General features: G+C 46.5%; 1 protein-coding gene across 1 annotated transcript; it reads right to left on the reverse strand.

Moving 5' to 3' along the window:
• Window positions 1-1,830: 1,830 nt before the first annotated feature.
• On the reverse strand, window positions 1,831-17,910 carry LOC130405019 (gamma-aminobutyric acid receptor subunit pi). Its single transcript, XM_056609975.1, has 10 exons — window positions 17,854-17,910; window positions 17,259-17,389; window positions 13,517-13,635; window positions 11,784-11,851; window positions 10,491-10,708; window positions 9,024-9,106; window positions 4,122-4,259; window positions 3,660-3,812; window positions 2,708-2,889; window positions 1,831-2,211 (listed from the first exon to the last, which is right to left on the reverse strand). The coding sequence occupies exons 1-10, from the start codon at window positions 17,908-17,910 to the stop codon at window positions 1,831-1,833; spliced, it is 1,530 nt and encodes a 509-aa protein (XP_056465950.1).
• Window positions 17,911-18,116: the final 206 nt, after the last annotated feature.

The following is an 18,116-nucleotide window of genomic DNA, read 5'->3' on the forward strand; positions in this document are numbered from 1 at the left end:
ATTCTGCAAGAAGTTAACTAGTCCAAGTCCTATCAGACCTTTAAGTCTAAGTCAATATTCACATTATTCCTTTCATTGAGTCGTCATTCACCTCATTCTGAAGAGCGTTATTCCATAGGGCTTCAATGTTCATACGTTTGGATGTAGAAAGAGTCTCTGTATCCTACAAGCACATCATTTCAATGCAAACGTGGTTCAAAAAATGTAATTCCATTGAATCAATGATAATGACATCGGCAAGATTACAGGCATAACATTCCTGAAATTAATTGTTAATTATCAGAGAGGGAGTTAAATGCAAAAAAAAGAAAAAGAAGATGACACATCATAAGCATGCAGAAAATATAAGATTTAAATCAAAAGCTCATTAGCAGGAAGTTATAATCAGGCATAAAAAGGAATTAAAGAAGATATTAATTTGAAATCAGTAGTAAAGCAAGTCTGTGTTTGACTTCTATTTGATTGAACTTAATAATAAATCAAAACTTGTATGAAGAGTAATATTAATGCCTTTCAATTAACAATGCAAATTCCTGTGTGGGTAAATTATGGTATCATACTCTGTACATAACGAATGAAAAGCAATTTGTGTTGAAACTATAGAGACTCGTCTTTGTCTTTATGGCCGGTTGCATCATTAAATATTTTCTTGCATTAATTGAGCATGAGGATGGAACAGAAATGACTAGAAGTAGGAAATAAACATGCATTACTGATTGATCCGGATTTCATCACTTTGAAATTTGTAATGTTCAATCTCGTCACTGCATGCTGACAGAGAACGATGCTTTGAATACATTGAAAGAAAGCAACCAAAATAAAAGACGGAAAAAATTCTCCACGGTCAAGGGGATTCATTCAAAAAGAAGATGAACCGAAAAGAGTGAATTGTAATCTTTGTCTTCCCAGAATGCAGAGCGGTACGTGCTCTCTCTTGTTGCCCGGACGACAGCGGACCCACACTGCTACGCTACGATCAGAGACAAAACGCCACGAGACGCCCTCAAGCCAGAGGCTGATCCTGTGCACTTTCTGAATAATGCACCGATGATGACATCCTGTTGAAATACTGCACCCTCCACCACGCTCCAGTGTCTCACATGAACCTAGGGGTCTGGCTAGCCCAGCTCAGCACACCATACGCGCTGCACATGGCCTGCGGGGGGCAAAGGTAACAAACAAACAGACCGGTAAACAAACAAACAGACCCATTATCAAACCAAAATCCTACATTGCTACAGATTTGGATAAAACAGCACTGGCATCCATGGCAACCATCCGGGTAGCAATTGACATAAAACAATACTGAATGGATCAAGGCCACAAGATATGTCTCGTGAACAGACACACACCATTGCAATACCATCTGTACACACAGTCTGAACGCGCATTGATTCAGGCTACAGTTAACACTGACACAGCTGTTGTTATGCAATGAAGACATCACCATCGGCCCATTGATTACAAAATTAAGATTAGGAAAATGATTCATCACTACTTTTCTCCCGCGGGAATCGCCCCCGATGAATCGGAATACATTGTCTCTGCCCCGACCCATACAGATACGGCCAACTCACCAGACAGGGACCACGCACACACACACACACACACACACACACACCACATGGTGTAAAAATACGGAAAATAACAGAACAGTGAACAAAACCTCACACACACACACACACACACACACACACACACACACACACACACACACACACACACACACACACACACACACACACACACACACACACTATCTCCCTACATAGTGCAGCACACTGCCCTACCGACCCCAAACCCGAGAGCCCGCCCTTAGCGAGCGTCCCGCTAGAAGTACAGGTAGTAGGTCCAGTAGAGCAGGTTGACCATGACGAAGGACAGGGGGAAGGTGACCCGGGAGTAGTTGTCTATGTAGTGGGGGTTCTCTACGTGGCAGCAGTTCATGGCCCGCCGGAGCACCTTGCGCAGGACGGCCAGCACGGTGAAGCACCAGTGGCGGGGCACCTCGGGCGGGGCCTCCAGCCTGGGCTCGCTCCCTGAGGGGCTGGACGGGGTGAGGGCGATCTCCACCGGGGCCGCGTTAGCGCCGGCGGCGTTGGCGGCGGCATTAGCCTCCTTGCGTCTCTTGGCCCGGTTGGAGTTGCTGGCGATGGTGGTGATGATGCCGTTCATCTCGTCGTCGAATGCATCATGCATGTGGTGGCCGTACTGCGGTGGGAGAAGGGAACGGTGCAGACGTAAAGACCCTAAAGCGATGCAAACCTCGGGGAGAACACGCTAGCGGGCTAGCCTTGAGGCTTGACTTTAACCGGCGCAATGTACGTTTTCCCCGTAGCAACCTTCAGGGGCTTGAGTTGAAGGTACAGCTAGAGCTATATCATAAGGAAACCCTGGATGGATTGACTCCTGCGTGGTTGCATTATATTCTTGAAAAACAAAATAAAATAGTTGCAGTAGAAAAGTTACACGGTGCATGTGTAAAAAAACCAGCAATAAGACAACTAAGAAATTTATATAAAGAAATAACAATTAATTACTATAATGATGATGATGAGGATCACCATGACGATGACAAGGACGAGGAGTCCCAAACCATATGACACCCTAACCTCAGCCTGACCCCACGTGACAGACGGCCACAGTGCCTTTTGACTGATGTGACCGTAGCATCGTAATGATAAAAAACAAACAGCCCCCTGCCTACCATGGACTCGGTGTAGGTGAGCGTGCAGAAGTGGGCCACTGCGTACTCGATGAGGGCCCCGAAGATGAAGCTGAAGCAGATGCCCAGGTACACGTCGATGGCCTTGATGAAGCAGTTAGCGTTGGGCAGCGAGGTGCGGGCCCCCATCATCAGGGTGGTCATGGTCAGCACCGTGGTCACCCCTGGTCGCCAACGAGACAAGGGTCGCACACATTGTGATGGAGGAACAAAACTAGTCAACTCTGAGCAAGGACAGTGCAGGACTCTCTGTTGGATACATTGGGTGCGCGTTAGAGTCGCAATGTGTAAGAGTGTGCTCAGGACCAGTGAGTGAGCAGGATACTTTCAGAATAAAGAAAACCGTCTCAATGATAGTGTTCACTCCACACTAACTGGCTGTGCATCGTGTTACAAATGTCGCGTAGCTTGGCTGACTGAGTGACGTGAGTTGGAGGGGTTTCAGGTGTGTAGATAGTAAAATTCCTCTGAACAAAGTGGGAGGTACGAGCTGGCCAATATTTTTTGGCATTGGCTACAGATTTGTCCAGGTTATTTTAAGCTACGAGCTAGTTGAAATGTTACATACTGTGACTTTAAATGACATTGAGATTTAGAGCTGTTGCTATGCTGTTCCGTGCTATGCTAATGTACACTGCGATGACCTCCCATGCTAAGCTAATGTACACTGTATGCTATAAATGGTTTGGTTAGGGGCAGATCAGTCTAGTCTGATTAGGGTGTTCCCCTCCCTGTCGAAAAGGTTCCTGATCATTAAAGACATGTATCAAGAAAACCGACTACAAGTCACTTTGGTTAAAAGCATCTACTAGGTTACCAAGCAAGTCAACATTATTTCCCATACGATGGGATTCAAATGGATGATCTGTGTAGGGATCGCATGGAAACCACCATTGGATGTGGTGAAGACCGTCTCCTTAAGGTTTGTGGTTACCTATGCAAATGCGAGCAGGGACGGAGGACTGTGAGATCCAGAAGGAGACCCAGGAGAGGACCACCAGCAGGCTGGAGGGCACGTAGGTCTCCAGGATGAAGTAGAGGATGCTCCTCTTCAGCTCGAAGTGGAACACCAGCTTGGGGTAGTGGCCTAGGAGGAGAAAGAGGAGACAGATGGTTTTGTGTACTGGTTACTCGTTTTGCACTGAAGCCTGAAATTAGGATTTCAATGCCGTCAGCGTTCTATTAAAGTGAATATAAAACTTAATGTTGAACTTGATGGGGTTTATGATAGACCGATATTATTTATTCATCATCTCAATGGGTTGGCGCTGTGGCAATTTTAATACTGGGACTTTTGGCCGCACTGTGATTTTGCAGCCACTAGCACACACCAATAAAGAACAACATAAAGTACAACTAAGCGAGGACACTTTTATGTGGAAGAGGCCCGCCTCACCGGTTTCATAGATGGCCTCAGAGACAGAGGTGTAGTGGTCCTCCACGGTGTACTGGGCCAGCTTCAGGGTGTCCAGCCCACTCACAGACTCGTTCCCTCTGGTCCAGTGGAAGGTCAGGTCGTTGATGTTGTAGCCCCCTGACCAGGCCAAAGAAAACACACAAACAAAGCAACAACTCGTTATTATAAGTTTCCTTTAGACATTTAGCACTGCATAACACGCTACAGAAATGTGCTTCAGGTCGTTTAAATGTGTTGCTTCATGCCAATCATCTTAAATCTGGATAAACAGCCGGCGGCCGACAGTTTGTCAAACAGACCTCCAAAGATACCTCCCTTTGGGTCTCCAGCTCTTGCCTGCATCTCAATTACTCTTATGTTCGCATAGTAGATGAATAACTTTAATAATACCTTGAATGGCTGTGGTTTTATAATTTCGTTTTTGGGTGCATGTTTGTCTCCTATAGCTGTCTTTTGTTTAATTTACTTAAACATATTAAACTTGCACTGACAGCTGCAGATTCCCTCTAGGTCGAATTAGTCTCTCTGTTTGTCTTAATTTCTCCTTGTCGCTCTGCATTTCTCTCTGTCTACCTGCATTTTTCTCTGTCTGTCTGCATTTCTCTCGGCCTGTCTGCATTCTCTCTGTCTGTCTGCATTTCTCACTGTTGGTCTGCATTTAGCTCTGTCTGTCTGCATTTCTCACTGTCCGAATCGAATTCTCTCTGGCCTTGCTGGGTCATGTTTGCCACCATGACTTCGGACGCAGCCACATGAAGGTGGTGCATTACCCTTAATGATCTAAAGAGGGCGTTAGAGCTGCAGGGATGAGGAGTTTGGTAGTGCACCTCTGGGTTACCATTGTCCATCATTCATTCATCCCTCATCCATCATTCAGTCATCACATCATCACTCATTCATCCCGAATCCTTCTCTGTGGAATGCCTTCGTTAAGCACCAGGCGATGATCAATAGGTACAAGCTACTTGAAGGGGAGTTCTCTGACGAGTGGTGAGGAAGGCTTTGGCGAGGAAGAAATAAAATACCAGTGTTCCTTGTTATTGTACCGTTAACCAGATCAACCATTCCTCTGACTCGCAATCTTGCAATGCTAAATTTTTAAGAAGCAGCGTCCAAACTTTTGAACAACACGGCGATATACCACAGTGAAGACAAATCTCCAAGGAGTGCATTACTCTCTTGTACGCAACATAGTCCAATCTACTTTGGGACAGTGAAAAAAGAACGATTTGCTGAAGGTGAGACTCAATCACATCCTAAAGGCACTTCCTTTCCATTTTTCATTGGTGTGAGGATTTACCTCAAGAGCAAACTGGATTTTCTGACGAAAGATTCACTTTCTTACCAGACATAAGCCACAGAATATTTCAACACAAATCCTAATCTAAATGCCCCGCCAGATTTCTGTCCAAACCAGACTTATGTCTGAAGGAGCAACTTTTGGCATGGAGTTATGAAAAATAACCACTTGAGCTTTGCACTGAGAGAGAGAGAGAGAGAGAGAGAGAGAGAGAGAGAGAGAGAGAGAGAGAGAGAGAGAGAGAGAGAGAGAGAGAGAGAGAGAGAGAGAGAGAGAGAGAGAGAGAGAGAGAGAGAGAGGGGGGGTGAGACAGAGAGACATTCACTACAATGGAGTGTTGGCCACCAACCGAGGCATAAAAAAAATTTTTTTTTTTTTTTTTTTTTGGTCATGGGCCCCCCCTCTGCCTTGGACCCCCCCACAACTGTCCCCTTTGTCCCCGCAGTCCTACGGCCCTGGCTGTAACATCTGCCTACCTACAACGTGATCACGGCAGTATTCTCTGATCGTTGATTCGCTGAAAACCACGCACCTGATACTAAGTTACGTTTGAAAAGGTCAGAGAGAGTTCAGAGCCGGAGTTGGAGCCCACTGATGCGCGTTTGGGGATGGGTCGGTCGCGACCGATTCGTTCATAACGAATCCTTAACATAAAACAAACTTATGGTCACGTAAATAAAATATACAAACGAACAGAGCTTCGTCTCCCCGCGACCTTAGTAGTACCAGTACCTTATATCGATTGAGTCTACAACGTTCTCAAAGATTCATCCAATGAGAGGTAGCAATGGTGTTGCCATGGCACCTGGGCAAACAAATGACAAGGTGGTACCGTCGAATTTGCGCGCTTTCTCTGTCTGACGTATCTTGGGTCATACCATTCGACGTGGGGCCACTAATATATCCCCCTACATTTCCGAAAATAGACTTGACCTCCATCTGTTTACTGGATAAACGCATTTCCCAATCCCATGAGCCTTTGCTCCATTCTACGTCAATTCAAGAACAAACAAAGAAATTAAACTGCAGTTCGCATTTTTTATTTATGACCATGAAAGTTCTGTAATGCCTGAATTATGAAGAATTAAATGTAAGGTAAAATAAAAATTATAAATATAAAACCATTAATGACATATAGAGAGTAAGCAAGTGGTATAAATATTGGTGGGACGTTTATTAAAATAATATAGTATATCTTGTCGATTTTCACGGGGGGTAGAGCCTGGCCCTGGGTATATCTTGGAAATTTTAAGAATTGGGCAAGTGGCACTGTTTAAATTCCACTAAATTGTTCAAGGTGGCCCTTGAATATTTTTTTTTTTTCTCTGTCTTTATTTGAGATGCCTGTCTTTATTTTGTAATCAATAAATGAATTGTACATTTTGAAAAAGTGTTTCCATTCTTTAACTTTTTTTCATAGACGAGGACTATTTTGTATAAATTTTTTTTTTAGGGTTAAGGGTTGTCCGAAAAATTTGCCGCTCACACTAATATGGAATCTCACTCCAGCCAAAGTCCCAAAGTTGGCAACCCTGCCTTTATGAATGATGTCAACTTTTATGTGCGGTGAGTTGACGCTAGCGTTCGCCATGGAGAATCTACGCTGGTCGGTTTTGTCTGTTTGTACGGAGCCTTCAGAAACATAACGTCAGCTGGCTTCAGGACACCTTGCCTGGATCGTCATGGCACCTCCAAGCTGCTTTCAATGTTTTGACAGAGAGCTCGTTACAATTAGGGCATTTAGCAGACGCTTTTATCCAAAGCGACTTACATCGGTTAATACACACATTGATACACCGACAGCAGACCATAGAAGTCGACAATCAGCTTGTCAGGAGCAGTTAGGGTTACGTGTCTTGCTCAGGGACACATCAACACTCAGCCAGGAGGAGCTGAGGATCGAACAAGCAACCTACCGGTTGAAAGACAACTGCTCTACCTCCTGAGCTAAGCCGACCCCACGTTAGGCACAACGCCGATGCCGCCGGTTGCACAAAGCGGCGAGACATCCCATTGTTCAAAGGGAGCGGAGTGGATAGTATTTTTATTTATTTTGTTATTATAACTCGCTTTGAGTGCGTTTGAAAGGTTATATAATACAATATAATTATATAAATGTTTGTATCTGCTCCTAAGTTCGAGAATTCTTCAAACAAGAAACACTTAGTCTTAGAGCAGTACAAAAAGATCTTTGTATGATTACGGCAATCTGAAATGAAAGGATGTGGTGGTCTCCCTGGCTTCCTACAGCAACAGAGAAGAAAGGAGAACACACTCAGACACACTTTGCCGCCCGCAGCTTGTTTCTGAGGCCTCCCGTCTTATGAGAACCAAGACGAGTGTTTTTTTTACCAAGAGGCAGAGAGAGAGGCGAGGAGATGTTATTGGGGATGGCTGAGGATTAGGGGGACAGCTTTTACACTGAGTTGTGTTTACAGTGTTACAGCCCTGGCCTAGTTATGGTGCCGTGGCGGTAATCAAATAAATTGTGACAGACAAACCTGTGGGAGGAAGGGAATGAGTTATGTTGGACTGATTCCGTCGCCAGAACGACTGTTTCTTCCTCTCTTTACGCTCTCTCTCTCTGTCTCTATTCCTCTCTTTTTATCTTTGTCTGTATTTATCTCACTTTTTAGCTGTCTGTATTGATCTCCCTTTCTTTGTCTGTCTGCATTTTTCTCTGTCTGTCTGTATTTCTGTCTGTCTTTCTGTATTTCTCTCTTTCTGTCTGCATTTGTCTCTGTCTGTCTGTCGGTCTGTCTGTCTGCCTTTTATGTATATCTCTCTTCCTCCTTTCTCTCACTTGTCTTTTCTCTCTTTCTTTCATATCAAAATTGCCCAATGACTGCAAATAGCAACTCTTACACACAGAAACACACACACACATATACATACATGCAGCTACACACACACACATACATATAATAATAATAATAGTAATAATAATAAATGAAATTGATATAGCGCTTAATATGGTACTCTAAGACGCATATATACTCACCCATTCGCGTGCCGATGTATTTGAAGATCTGAGCCCTGATTCATCTGATCCCTCTGTTTTTTCCCCACTTTTATTTGACGTAAACCCGCCCGCCCACACATCGTCTTCCCCAGCAAATCACAGTCTAGTCTCCTTTCCCTGTCTCAAAGCTGGTAATGGATATGTACATATGTGTTTGTGTGTGTGTGTGTGTGTGTGTGTGTGTGTGTGTGTGTGTGTGTGTGTGTGTGTGTGTGTGTGTGTGTGTGTGTGTGTGTGTGTGTGTGTGTGTGTGTGTGTGTGTGTGTGTGTGTGTGTGTGTGTGTGTGTGTGTGCGTGTATGTGTGTGTGTGTGTGTGTGTATATTATATATATGACAATACTATATTACCATATCTATAGTTATATCTATAGTAGCTGTAATGGGTTCATAACATTCTTTCTAATGACTCCCACACACATACACACAGCACACACACACAAAGGCTGAGCATGTTGGGCACAGTAAGGGGGTTGGTGGATTGCTCCAGGTCATGGATACCCTAATCTCCCCCTGGTAGGGCCCATATCTAGGTAACGGTAAATATAAGAGGGTCCTCACAGCTCTCCAGCTGAAGGGTGCACGTCTGCTTGTCCATAGGGTACTTGGTGAGGTCCATGTTGCAGGCCACCGTGGTGGTGATCCTGGAAACATAAGGAGAGAGACAGAGACAGAGACGGAGACGGAGACAGAGACAGAGACAGAGACAGAGACAGAGACAGAGACAGAGACAGAGACAGAGACAGAGAGAGAGAGAGAGAGAGAGAGAGAGAGAGAGAGAGAGAGAGAGAGAGAGAGCAGCAGTGAGCAGGTTGTAGAAAAATTGTTGATACTGTGGAGTGGTTAAGTGCATTGACATCGAACAGTGTAAGAATATTTCCTGTCCTAACTGTTCCCTAAGCTACTCTACCCACAATGTCACCAACATATTTTGGCTTGTCTGTTGCCATCTGTATTTCCTCAGGGAAACACCAATATATTATTATTTCATCCATCCACTGCCCTGGAGAATCCCTTTACGACTTTTAAAAATTTAATAGGGAATAATAAAATGGACTACTTCTACTTCGAGTTCTGTCGACTCATACGCTGGAACCCCGAAGGAGAGTTTAAAGCCAAGCACGCAAGACGCACCGTGACTGCTGAGCGCGATGAAAAGTAACGAGGTGCTGTACTGATGTCTCTCATCTATATTTTCTCTATTTCTCCAACAGTTAGTCACCAGTTAGTCACCTTAGACGTATCAGACTTTTTAATAATATTCCTCATTCTCCTGAAGTTCAGAGGAGCACTTCTATACATACAAATACATACAGAAATGCACATGGTATGCCTTCAGTTGTTAAATGTTGTGTCATGGGAGTCATTCATAAAAATGTGACGAATAATCCCTGTTTTCAATCAGTCTCGTCCATATTTCTTATCCCTCTACCCAGCCAGAACCCGCTACCCATGCAAAACAATTCCCCGTTCACTTGCAGCTTGTTGTACAGCAATATCATTAAAGTAACACAACCAACCATATAAAATGGCAGCAGGCTGTAGGAATCCCTTTGTGTGAGCTATATAAATCCTCCACAAATCATATCCTATAAATCTCGATATCTCCCTATAAGCTATTCACCTGGCTCTGTATTTCATCAAAATCCATAATAATCTCTAGTGAGGGATAATCCTTTGGGGACTCATGTCTTACTTTTGGATAAAACAATATATAACAGCATTACAATACTCAATACGCAGGCATTGCTGTTAGACTACTGGAAGTAGAGAGTTGGAGAATCGACAGAATCAATACAGCGTTTGGGTTTGGAAGGTCATCCCCAAGGTCAAAGTTCCCACATGTTTAGGTTCAATCTGAGCACAGCAGGGCCTGAATCCAACACGACGGACAGCGGAGGGCGAGGTCATGTTAAGGCTCCCTACGTCATCATAAACCCGCGGCTCCCTCAGCCATGACACAACACCATAAGCGGCTTACACCCCACAACAACGGCCCATCACTCGACCTTAACCCTGACCCCTGACCTCAGCGCGTAGAGGACGGTGCCGTTGGGGAAGATGCGGATGAGCCGGTTCTCCACGGTGATGTCGTGGAGGAAGGACTTCTTGGAGTCCACGATGAAGGTGTCGGGCACCCACAGCAGCTCCACCAGGCGTCCGTCCAGACTCAGGCTCTTGTTCCCCTGGAACACCAGCCTCTCGTCGGTCCAGCGCTGACGCAGGAAGATGGTGGCCGTGTAGTCCTGGAGCATAAGGGAACAACAAGTGGAATAAACGACTGTGGTGTGGTGAGGTGTTTTGAATGACAAGCATGTTCATTGTTTTGAGCCCGAAAGGGAATGTTTTGTGTTTTGCAAACCTAGGGACTCTCTGGGAAATGGGCCAAGTCAGCTCTTTTTTTAAAGGTATGATATTTTCATGCTTGGCTGAATATGAAATGGATGTCGTGGCCCAAAGCCCCTTTGTGTTCCTGAAGCGAGGATACGGCTGTCTTGCTTTGGACTCAGCAGACGGCTCAGCCTTCCACCTACTCTAGGAAAAAAAGGCCCTCTTGCATATTCCATCTCAGTTGTGAGGTAACACCATGCAAGGGTAGAAGAAAGTATACTTCTAATATCCTGCCTGACTCGCAGGAGTGGAACAAATCCTGATTCAATGAAAAAGTGGGTTCATCCTCAGTGTTGGGAAGATGAGTTAGCGGCACAATAAAAAGACTCAGCAAGCCGTGTGAATGGGTGCTTGACTGAAAGGGTCACTCTAGGGTTATGGTTGGTACAGTATATACAGTCACAGGCTATACTTTACTGATTTGCGTCTGACTATTGGATTGGATGGTTGGTAATCTTAAACCCAGCATTCCTACTATGAAATAGCAGAACATCTGGTGGGAGACAGCACAGAACTTGGACCGGGAACCAAAATATGAAAAGGGGCGGAGTTGCGCCATATTTCCTGTGTCAATAGTGAGATATTGTACTGAAGAGAAGCTAATATGCTTGAGTGGATGAAGGTGTCAGAAGGGGATTTTAAGAAGTATACTTCGACAGTGGCCACACAGTGTTAATTTAAAACCTTTCCAGATACTATTTAACAGTTTACTATTGCTGGCCGAGTTTGTGTTCGCTGTAATAGCCAATTACACGTTACAGCACTCTGCCTCCGGCATCATGATTGGCTGAAACAAATACGAAGCCAGAAAATGAAACATGCAGTCCACCCAGATGCTGCTCGTCTGCTCTCAAACTTTATAACATTCATCTGAAGTCTGATTGGTGAGACTAGGTGGCTGGTGATGAGTGGGATGTTGGGTAGCCTCACCATGTTGATCTCTGAGATGGTGTCAATGCTGGCGATGTCCAAGCTCATGCCCACAGATACGGGTCCATCTAGAGAGGACAACAGAGACAACACATAGTCAACTGCAGACACCCTAAGTCAATTCTCCCCAGCGTAATCCACTTGTGTAGTTGTAAATGGCTTGTGCATTCGAGTGTGTGTGTGTGTACTGGCTTGTGTAATTCTTTGTCTATGTGCTTGTTGTACAGACTTATGTAATTTTGTCGTTATCTGTGGTGCGTTGTGGTGTGTATGTCTTTGTATGTTCGTACACACTGTGTGTGCGTGTGTGTCTATATGTGTGTGTGTGTGTTTGTTTGTTCATGGTGGATGAGCGCGACATGACGTGACATGATATTAGAGGGAAGAGTAATTCCAAACTGTTATGTCTGTCGGTTTTTCTGTTGTATATGTCTTTGTGGCTGTCGTGGTGGATAACTTTCTTTCGGATTTGTATGTCTGCGTGTCTGTTTTGTAGTTCTATTGTGTGTGGGCCTGTGAAAAAGATTTGCTCCTGCCAACTCTTCATTCCAGTGAATAAAGCCGATTTCTCTCCCTGTCTCTCCCCCAGTCTTCTTCTATTCTCACTCAACAAGCTATCTTTCTGGTTCTTTGAAAACCAAATTACTCTGCCAGACAAAGTGTCTGCTTTCTGATTTCTGTATATATATGTGTGTGTGTGTGTGTGTGTGTGTGTGTGTGTGTGTGTGTGTGTGTGTGTGTGTGTGTGTGTGTGTGTGTGCGCGTGCGCGTGCGCGTGCGCGTGCGCGTGCGCGTGCGTGTGCGTGTGCGTGTGTGTGTGTGTGTGTGTTGAAGATACAGCACCTGTGTCTTCCAGTGAGTTTCCTAGTTTTTACATTTTCCCCACATTCATACAAAGTGCAAAGCGATGCATTGACACATGCCAGATTCTGCAGAAGCCTGGCATCTCATCACGTTACTGGGGCAACACTGTCTCCCGCTGTCATGATGATGTGCGATCCATCCGCTGAACACCAAAGAGAATCCTTAATCCCGTTACAATGGGGAAGGGACAGCCAGACGCTACGCCTTCACTTGTGATAGGGGGGCATGCTGTGTTCCCCGGGTTGTATTTTAGTTTTGCTACATTGCAAGTATTTGGCAAATTTTGTTTTCGCAATGATCTCTATTTTGTCTACCTGCTATCTGAAGAACAAAATGTAATAACCTGTAATCTAAACATTCCTGTGTGTACACAGCGTATACACTCCTCTATCCAAAATGTAACCAGTGTTGCTCTCTTCTTTGCCCGACGTGGGCGCATGATGAGCGGACCGTGTGTGAGCAAAGCATCAACAGATAAATACAGAAGGCTTTCTGTGGGTCTGGCACGGGCTGTCATTGATCCTTCTGTTGGCTGTTCTCACTCCTTCAGCATCACTCCCTCACTGCCGCTCTCTACCGCACTCTCACTAGCTCAATCATTCTATTTCCCTTTCCATCTCGGTGCCTCAAAGAAATACAGAAAGTGAGGGTGAAAGAGCGAGAGAAAGAGGGAGAAAGAGAAAGAGAGAGGGAGTTAGAGAGAGTAAGAGAGTGATATAGAGAGCGCTAGAGAGCGAGGCCAAGAGAGAGAGAGAATGAGAGAGAGATAAAGAGCGATAGAGACACAGAGAGAGAGGTGGATAGAGTGGTGGTCCCTGGAGTGTGCGACCACCCTCGTGAGGCGCCTGCCTTCTGCTCTGTTCCCTTACTGTCAAAGAAAGGCCGGAGGTACTTGTTGTAGCCTTTCATCAGCTTATGAATGGTGGGCGGGAGGATCTCTCCCTCCTTCACCTCAGCGTTGAGCAACGCGTTCTCCAACAACCTGGGGAGAAGAGAGAGAGAGGGAGAGAGAAAAAGTTTCAGAGACAAAGGAGAATGGAAGGTTTGAGCAAATTAATGGCAGCGAATGTCTCTTCCTCTTCCTTCCCCTTCAATGCATATTTCTTTCTCTTAGTAACCTCAGTCCTCAGCTCACTTATAACTCAATATGCATCGACATATTAACATTTTAATGCTTTATCCACTGGTTCCCAACGTCGTTTAAGGCTGGCCCCCCGTGTGGTAAGAAAAGTGTTGAGATCAAAACAGCAGAAATAATTTAATGATGGAGAAAAACCCACAACATCAATTAGGGACTACAGTTGAGTGAAAACAGAGTTGACGAGTCGTCAGTTTTGCATCATAATAACCACATTTATTTCCCATAGCTGGAGCTGCGGTGCAGGGGCTGTGTGTGTGAGCGTCGTGTGTAAAGAAGGAGAGCCCTGCTCAGTGCAGAGAGAGCCCCGGGGGGGGTACCGGGTGATGTAAGAGGGGCTGAAGCAAAACAGATCCGACCACAAACACAAACGTTCATATTGTGCATGAACACACACACACCAACACGCACACACACACACACACACACACACACACACACACACACACACACACACACACACACACACACACACACACACACACACACACACACACACACACACACACACACACACACACACACACACACACACACGGCATGTCGATGCTGTCAGGCATGTTAACGTCCCAGTAGTGACTACTTCATGTGTGCGCCGCTCTCGCCAAAAGCACATTTCACCGAGAAGTTACGAAACACCCCATTAACGCCGCCCGCATATCCCAGCATCTCTGATCCTCCCCTATGTTGGGGATGGCTGATTTATTTTCCGCATTAATAAATGAGGGCAGCAAAGCCTTACAGCTCACATCTGAATATTTGCAACAAATGCAAAATATGATGCACTCCCATCCTGACAACAGGTTAGCACAGCGTTGCAAGATGCGGAACACCAAGGACGAAAGAAAACACGACACAACGGCGGATTTCTTCATTCCATTATCCGGACAGGGATACTGGCTCACACAGGGGCATGACTCGACCATCGGCACGGCATGCATTAACTCAATCTCTCCCCGCTGAATGGTGACACTGGATGTGCACAGACAGCTCAGGGGGCAAACCTGGCCAAGACCCCTGCAGGCAAGCCATGGTTCACCAGAGCGTGTCGGATCAGCTAAGACATGGAGGTAATAAGCTTGGGGGATCACGGCTGCTCAGGCGGTGAATCGCCTCTCAGAGTCCTCAAGGTCTTCGGTCAGAACCCGAGGAGTTTGTTGGCTTGTGCTGTTTGATCGAATGAACTGAGCGGCTGCAGAGGAGAGGGCATCTGCTGGTCTCTCTCTCGTCTCTCTCCGCTTCTCGTTCAACACGGCTGGCTGGTGTAGCTGAAGCTAATTGCAAGTCCAGTGTCCACTGCTTTGGTTCCTAAACTCAACACTTGGAAGTCTTTCTATCAGGCTTGAAATTTCAGGCCCGTTGAGAACTCTAATAGCCTCACTTATAGCATGGTGAGTCATTCGCAGATGGAAGCGTGCAAGCAGGTAGCGCTGTATTAGTGTGTAGTAACATATAAGCAGGTATTAGGGTATTGCTGCACATTGCGGTGAATTAGAAGAAGGCAATGATTTATCTGTAATCATCGTTCAGAAGGTAGCCTTGTTTAAGCATAGCGTCTTTAAGCAGATAGCAGGGTTTGAGCAGGAGGTCACATAATATTGGTAGGATGGAGCAGTCTTTTAGCAGGCAGCAGTGTATCTGTGTGTGATTGACATTTGATGGGGAGATGTAGTTAGTATCAGTACTGACAGGGCACTCCCAGTGGCAGTCAGCCTTATGGAAGCCCTACAAGACCTCCCTTCAGTTCAGTAGCGCCTTATCACTGCCAATTCTTCCAGTGGTCTGTGTGGGTATGTGTGTGTGTGTCAGAGAGAGAGAGAGAGAGAGAGAGAGAGAGAGAGAGAGAGAGAGAGAGAGAGAGAGAGAGAGAGAGAGAGAGAGAGAGAGAGAGTCAATGTGTCGACATGCACCCACTTGAGTGGGTTGAGTGAGATTAACTTAGCACGCTCCTGTACCATGTGTGTGTGTGTGTGTGTGTGTGTGTGTGTGTGTGTGTGTGTGTGTGTGTGTGTGTGTGTGTGTGTGAGTGTGTGTGTGTGTGAGTGTGTGTGTGTGTGTGTATGTATGTGTGTGTGTGTGTATGTGTGTGTGTGTGTGTGTGTGTGTGTGTGTGTGTGTGTGTGTGTGTGTGTGTGTGTGTGTGTGTGTGTGTGTGTGTGTGTGTGTGTGTGTGTGTGTGTGTGTGTGTGTGGTACAGATTCTGAGAGAATAAACTACTTCTGCAGTGATGGATATAAGATGGGGGAGGCAAGAGCACCAGGAGCACAGTATCAACTGCAAGAACACTGAAAGCGTATCTAATACCGAGACGCGGTGTTTGTGTGTGCGTGTGTGTGTGTGTGTGTGTGTGTGTGTGTGTGTGTGTGTGTGTGTGTGTGTGTGTGTGTGTGTGTGTGTGTGTGTGTGTGTGAATGTGTGTGTGTGTGTGTGTGTGTGTGTGTGTGTGTGTGTGTGTGTGTGTGTGTGTGTGTGTGTGTGTGTGTGTGTGTGTGTGTGTGTGAATTAGTGTGTCTGTGTGGTGCATGTTAGTATACACGGTGAGATGTCAAGAAAACACTAGACTCAGAAAGCAATATTCAGTGGGTGAGATGGAGACATGCATATGTATCATGTGTTCAGACAAACTGGCTGGTGAGCATTATCTCTCTGCACAGGCAGACCATAATGAGGAATACTGTATCTTCTCTTCCCATCATCATCAACGGTTTCACCTCCATAGCTGAGAAGCTTCGTTACACACCAGGTTAAATCACAATTAAAAAGCATATTCCTGCTGATTGTGTGGAATGATGTGTGGACACATGGAAACAGAGACACACACACATACAGACACACCTCATATTTCCCATTAGTATGCACCGCGGGGGGGTCCTTGGACCCCTGGTGAGCGCATGGTTTGTGGAGTGTGCCCTGCACCAGGATGTGTGCTGACAGACCCCCCATGCCCGCGGCGGGGGGGGGGATAACAAGCCGACAGCTGCTCCCCCTGCGCCCAGTCACTGCGTCTCCTCGCCCTGCTCCGTCAGCTGGACCGCTGGAGTTCACCGCACCACCGTGTGAGCTCTCTGAGCTCCGGTAACCGCCTCACACATGGCGCTCCGACTGTTGGCGAGCACCGATGTTTAGCTGCCACGTATGTAAATATTGAGATGTAAACACTGGCAGCAAAAATAACCAACCCAAAGCAAGAGAAACCCGTTTGGAAGTGGAACGAAGTGTGTGGACTGAAGGGTATGGCGTGCAGTAACCGATGGTGACGGCGCCATGGGGGGGGGGCGCTGTATGCCAAAAGTACAGTAAGCGTACATTAGCCAGAGTGCACAGCGACGGTGAACAGGCTGAGCCAAGCACTACGAGGGGGTGGAAGGGGGGGAAGGGGTGGTTCACCCAGCGGTGGCGGACATAACGTGACTCTTCTGATCCGGTTTGACAACGACCGCTATGGGCTGCCCCCCTCACGCATCGCCACACACCGAGATCCCCCGCAGGCATCGGGCCACACAGCCAACTCCCACCCCGAGCTGCCGCCTCTGTCCAGGCCCTCCTCCAACGCCCCCCCCCCACGACCCAACACCGTGACCTTCCCCCCCTCGCCCTCCGACACCTGAGGGGTCCAGGCAACACTTGAGCAGTTCACAACAGATTAGATCAGTCCTCCACCGGCCGCCCTGGAGAAGCCTACCCCCCACTTTCCCAAGAACCCCTGTCATCTGTCTACCCTCCCCCCACGCCTCTTCTTCTTCTGCTGGCTGCAAAGCTCCCAGCCGTCAGCTCAGCGTGGTGCCACCGAGCTCCAGCTCCTCTCAGCTCCAGCTCCACAGAGCTCCGAATCTACCCAGCAGAGCAGAACGGCAGACAGGAACATGTGTCAGTGTGTGTGTATATGTGAGTGTGTGTGGGGGGGTTGCGCATGCACACGAGAGGCAGTGTGATTTGATTGATCACCTTCCTCTCATCTTTCCCGAGCATGGATCAGATTGGTGCTCAGTGCGCAGCGGTTGATGAATGGGATGAGTGCAGAGCCAGCCCGTGGGTGGAATCACACGTGTGACAGGTGTGTGTGCATACAGAGTGGATGGGCTGGATCTGAGTCCACGAGGTGCAGTGGGACGTGTTGATGGGCATTGGAAAAAAGCCTGCCTCCTTTTTTTAATGGGGGGGAATGGGGGGTTGAGCTCAGCGAATCCTGGTAATTGAATTATATTATTTCTCCCATCAGCATGTATACTATGCAGGATGATGATATATGAGTCTTACTTGGAATGAAAAACGACAGACTTACATAACGTTATGTAAGAGCTTTGGCACCTTTAACTGCAGACAGACTTGAA

This window comes from Gadus chalcogrammus, chromosome 15 (genome assembly GCF_026213295.1).
Source record: "Gadus chalcogrammus isolate NIFS_2021 chromosome 15, NIFS_Gcha_1.0, whole genome shotgun sequence".
NCBI lineage: Eukaryota > Metazoa > Chordata > Actinopteri > Gadiformes > Gadidae > Gadus > Gadus chalcogrammus.

Excerpts from the sequence above, each read along its gene's own strand:
- LOC130405019 (XM_056609975.1), bottom strand. The coding sequence starts at position 17,910 with ATGCCCATCAACACGTCCCACTGCACCTCGTGGACTCAGATCCAGCCC. Across the intron at positions 17,390-17,853 it reads AGATCCAGCCCATCCACTCT|GTGTCGGAGGGCGAGGGGGG; the intron begins GTATGCACACAC and ends TGGACCCCTCAG. Across the intron at positions 4,260-9,023 it reads CACCCTTCAGCTGGAGAGCT|GGGGCTACAACATCAACGAC; the intron begins GTGAGGACCCTC and ends TGGCCTGGTCAG.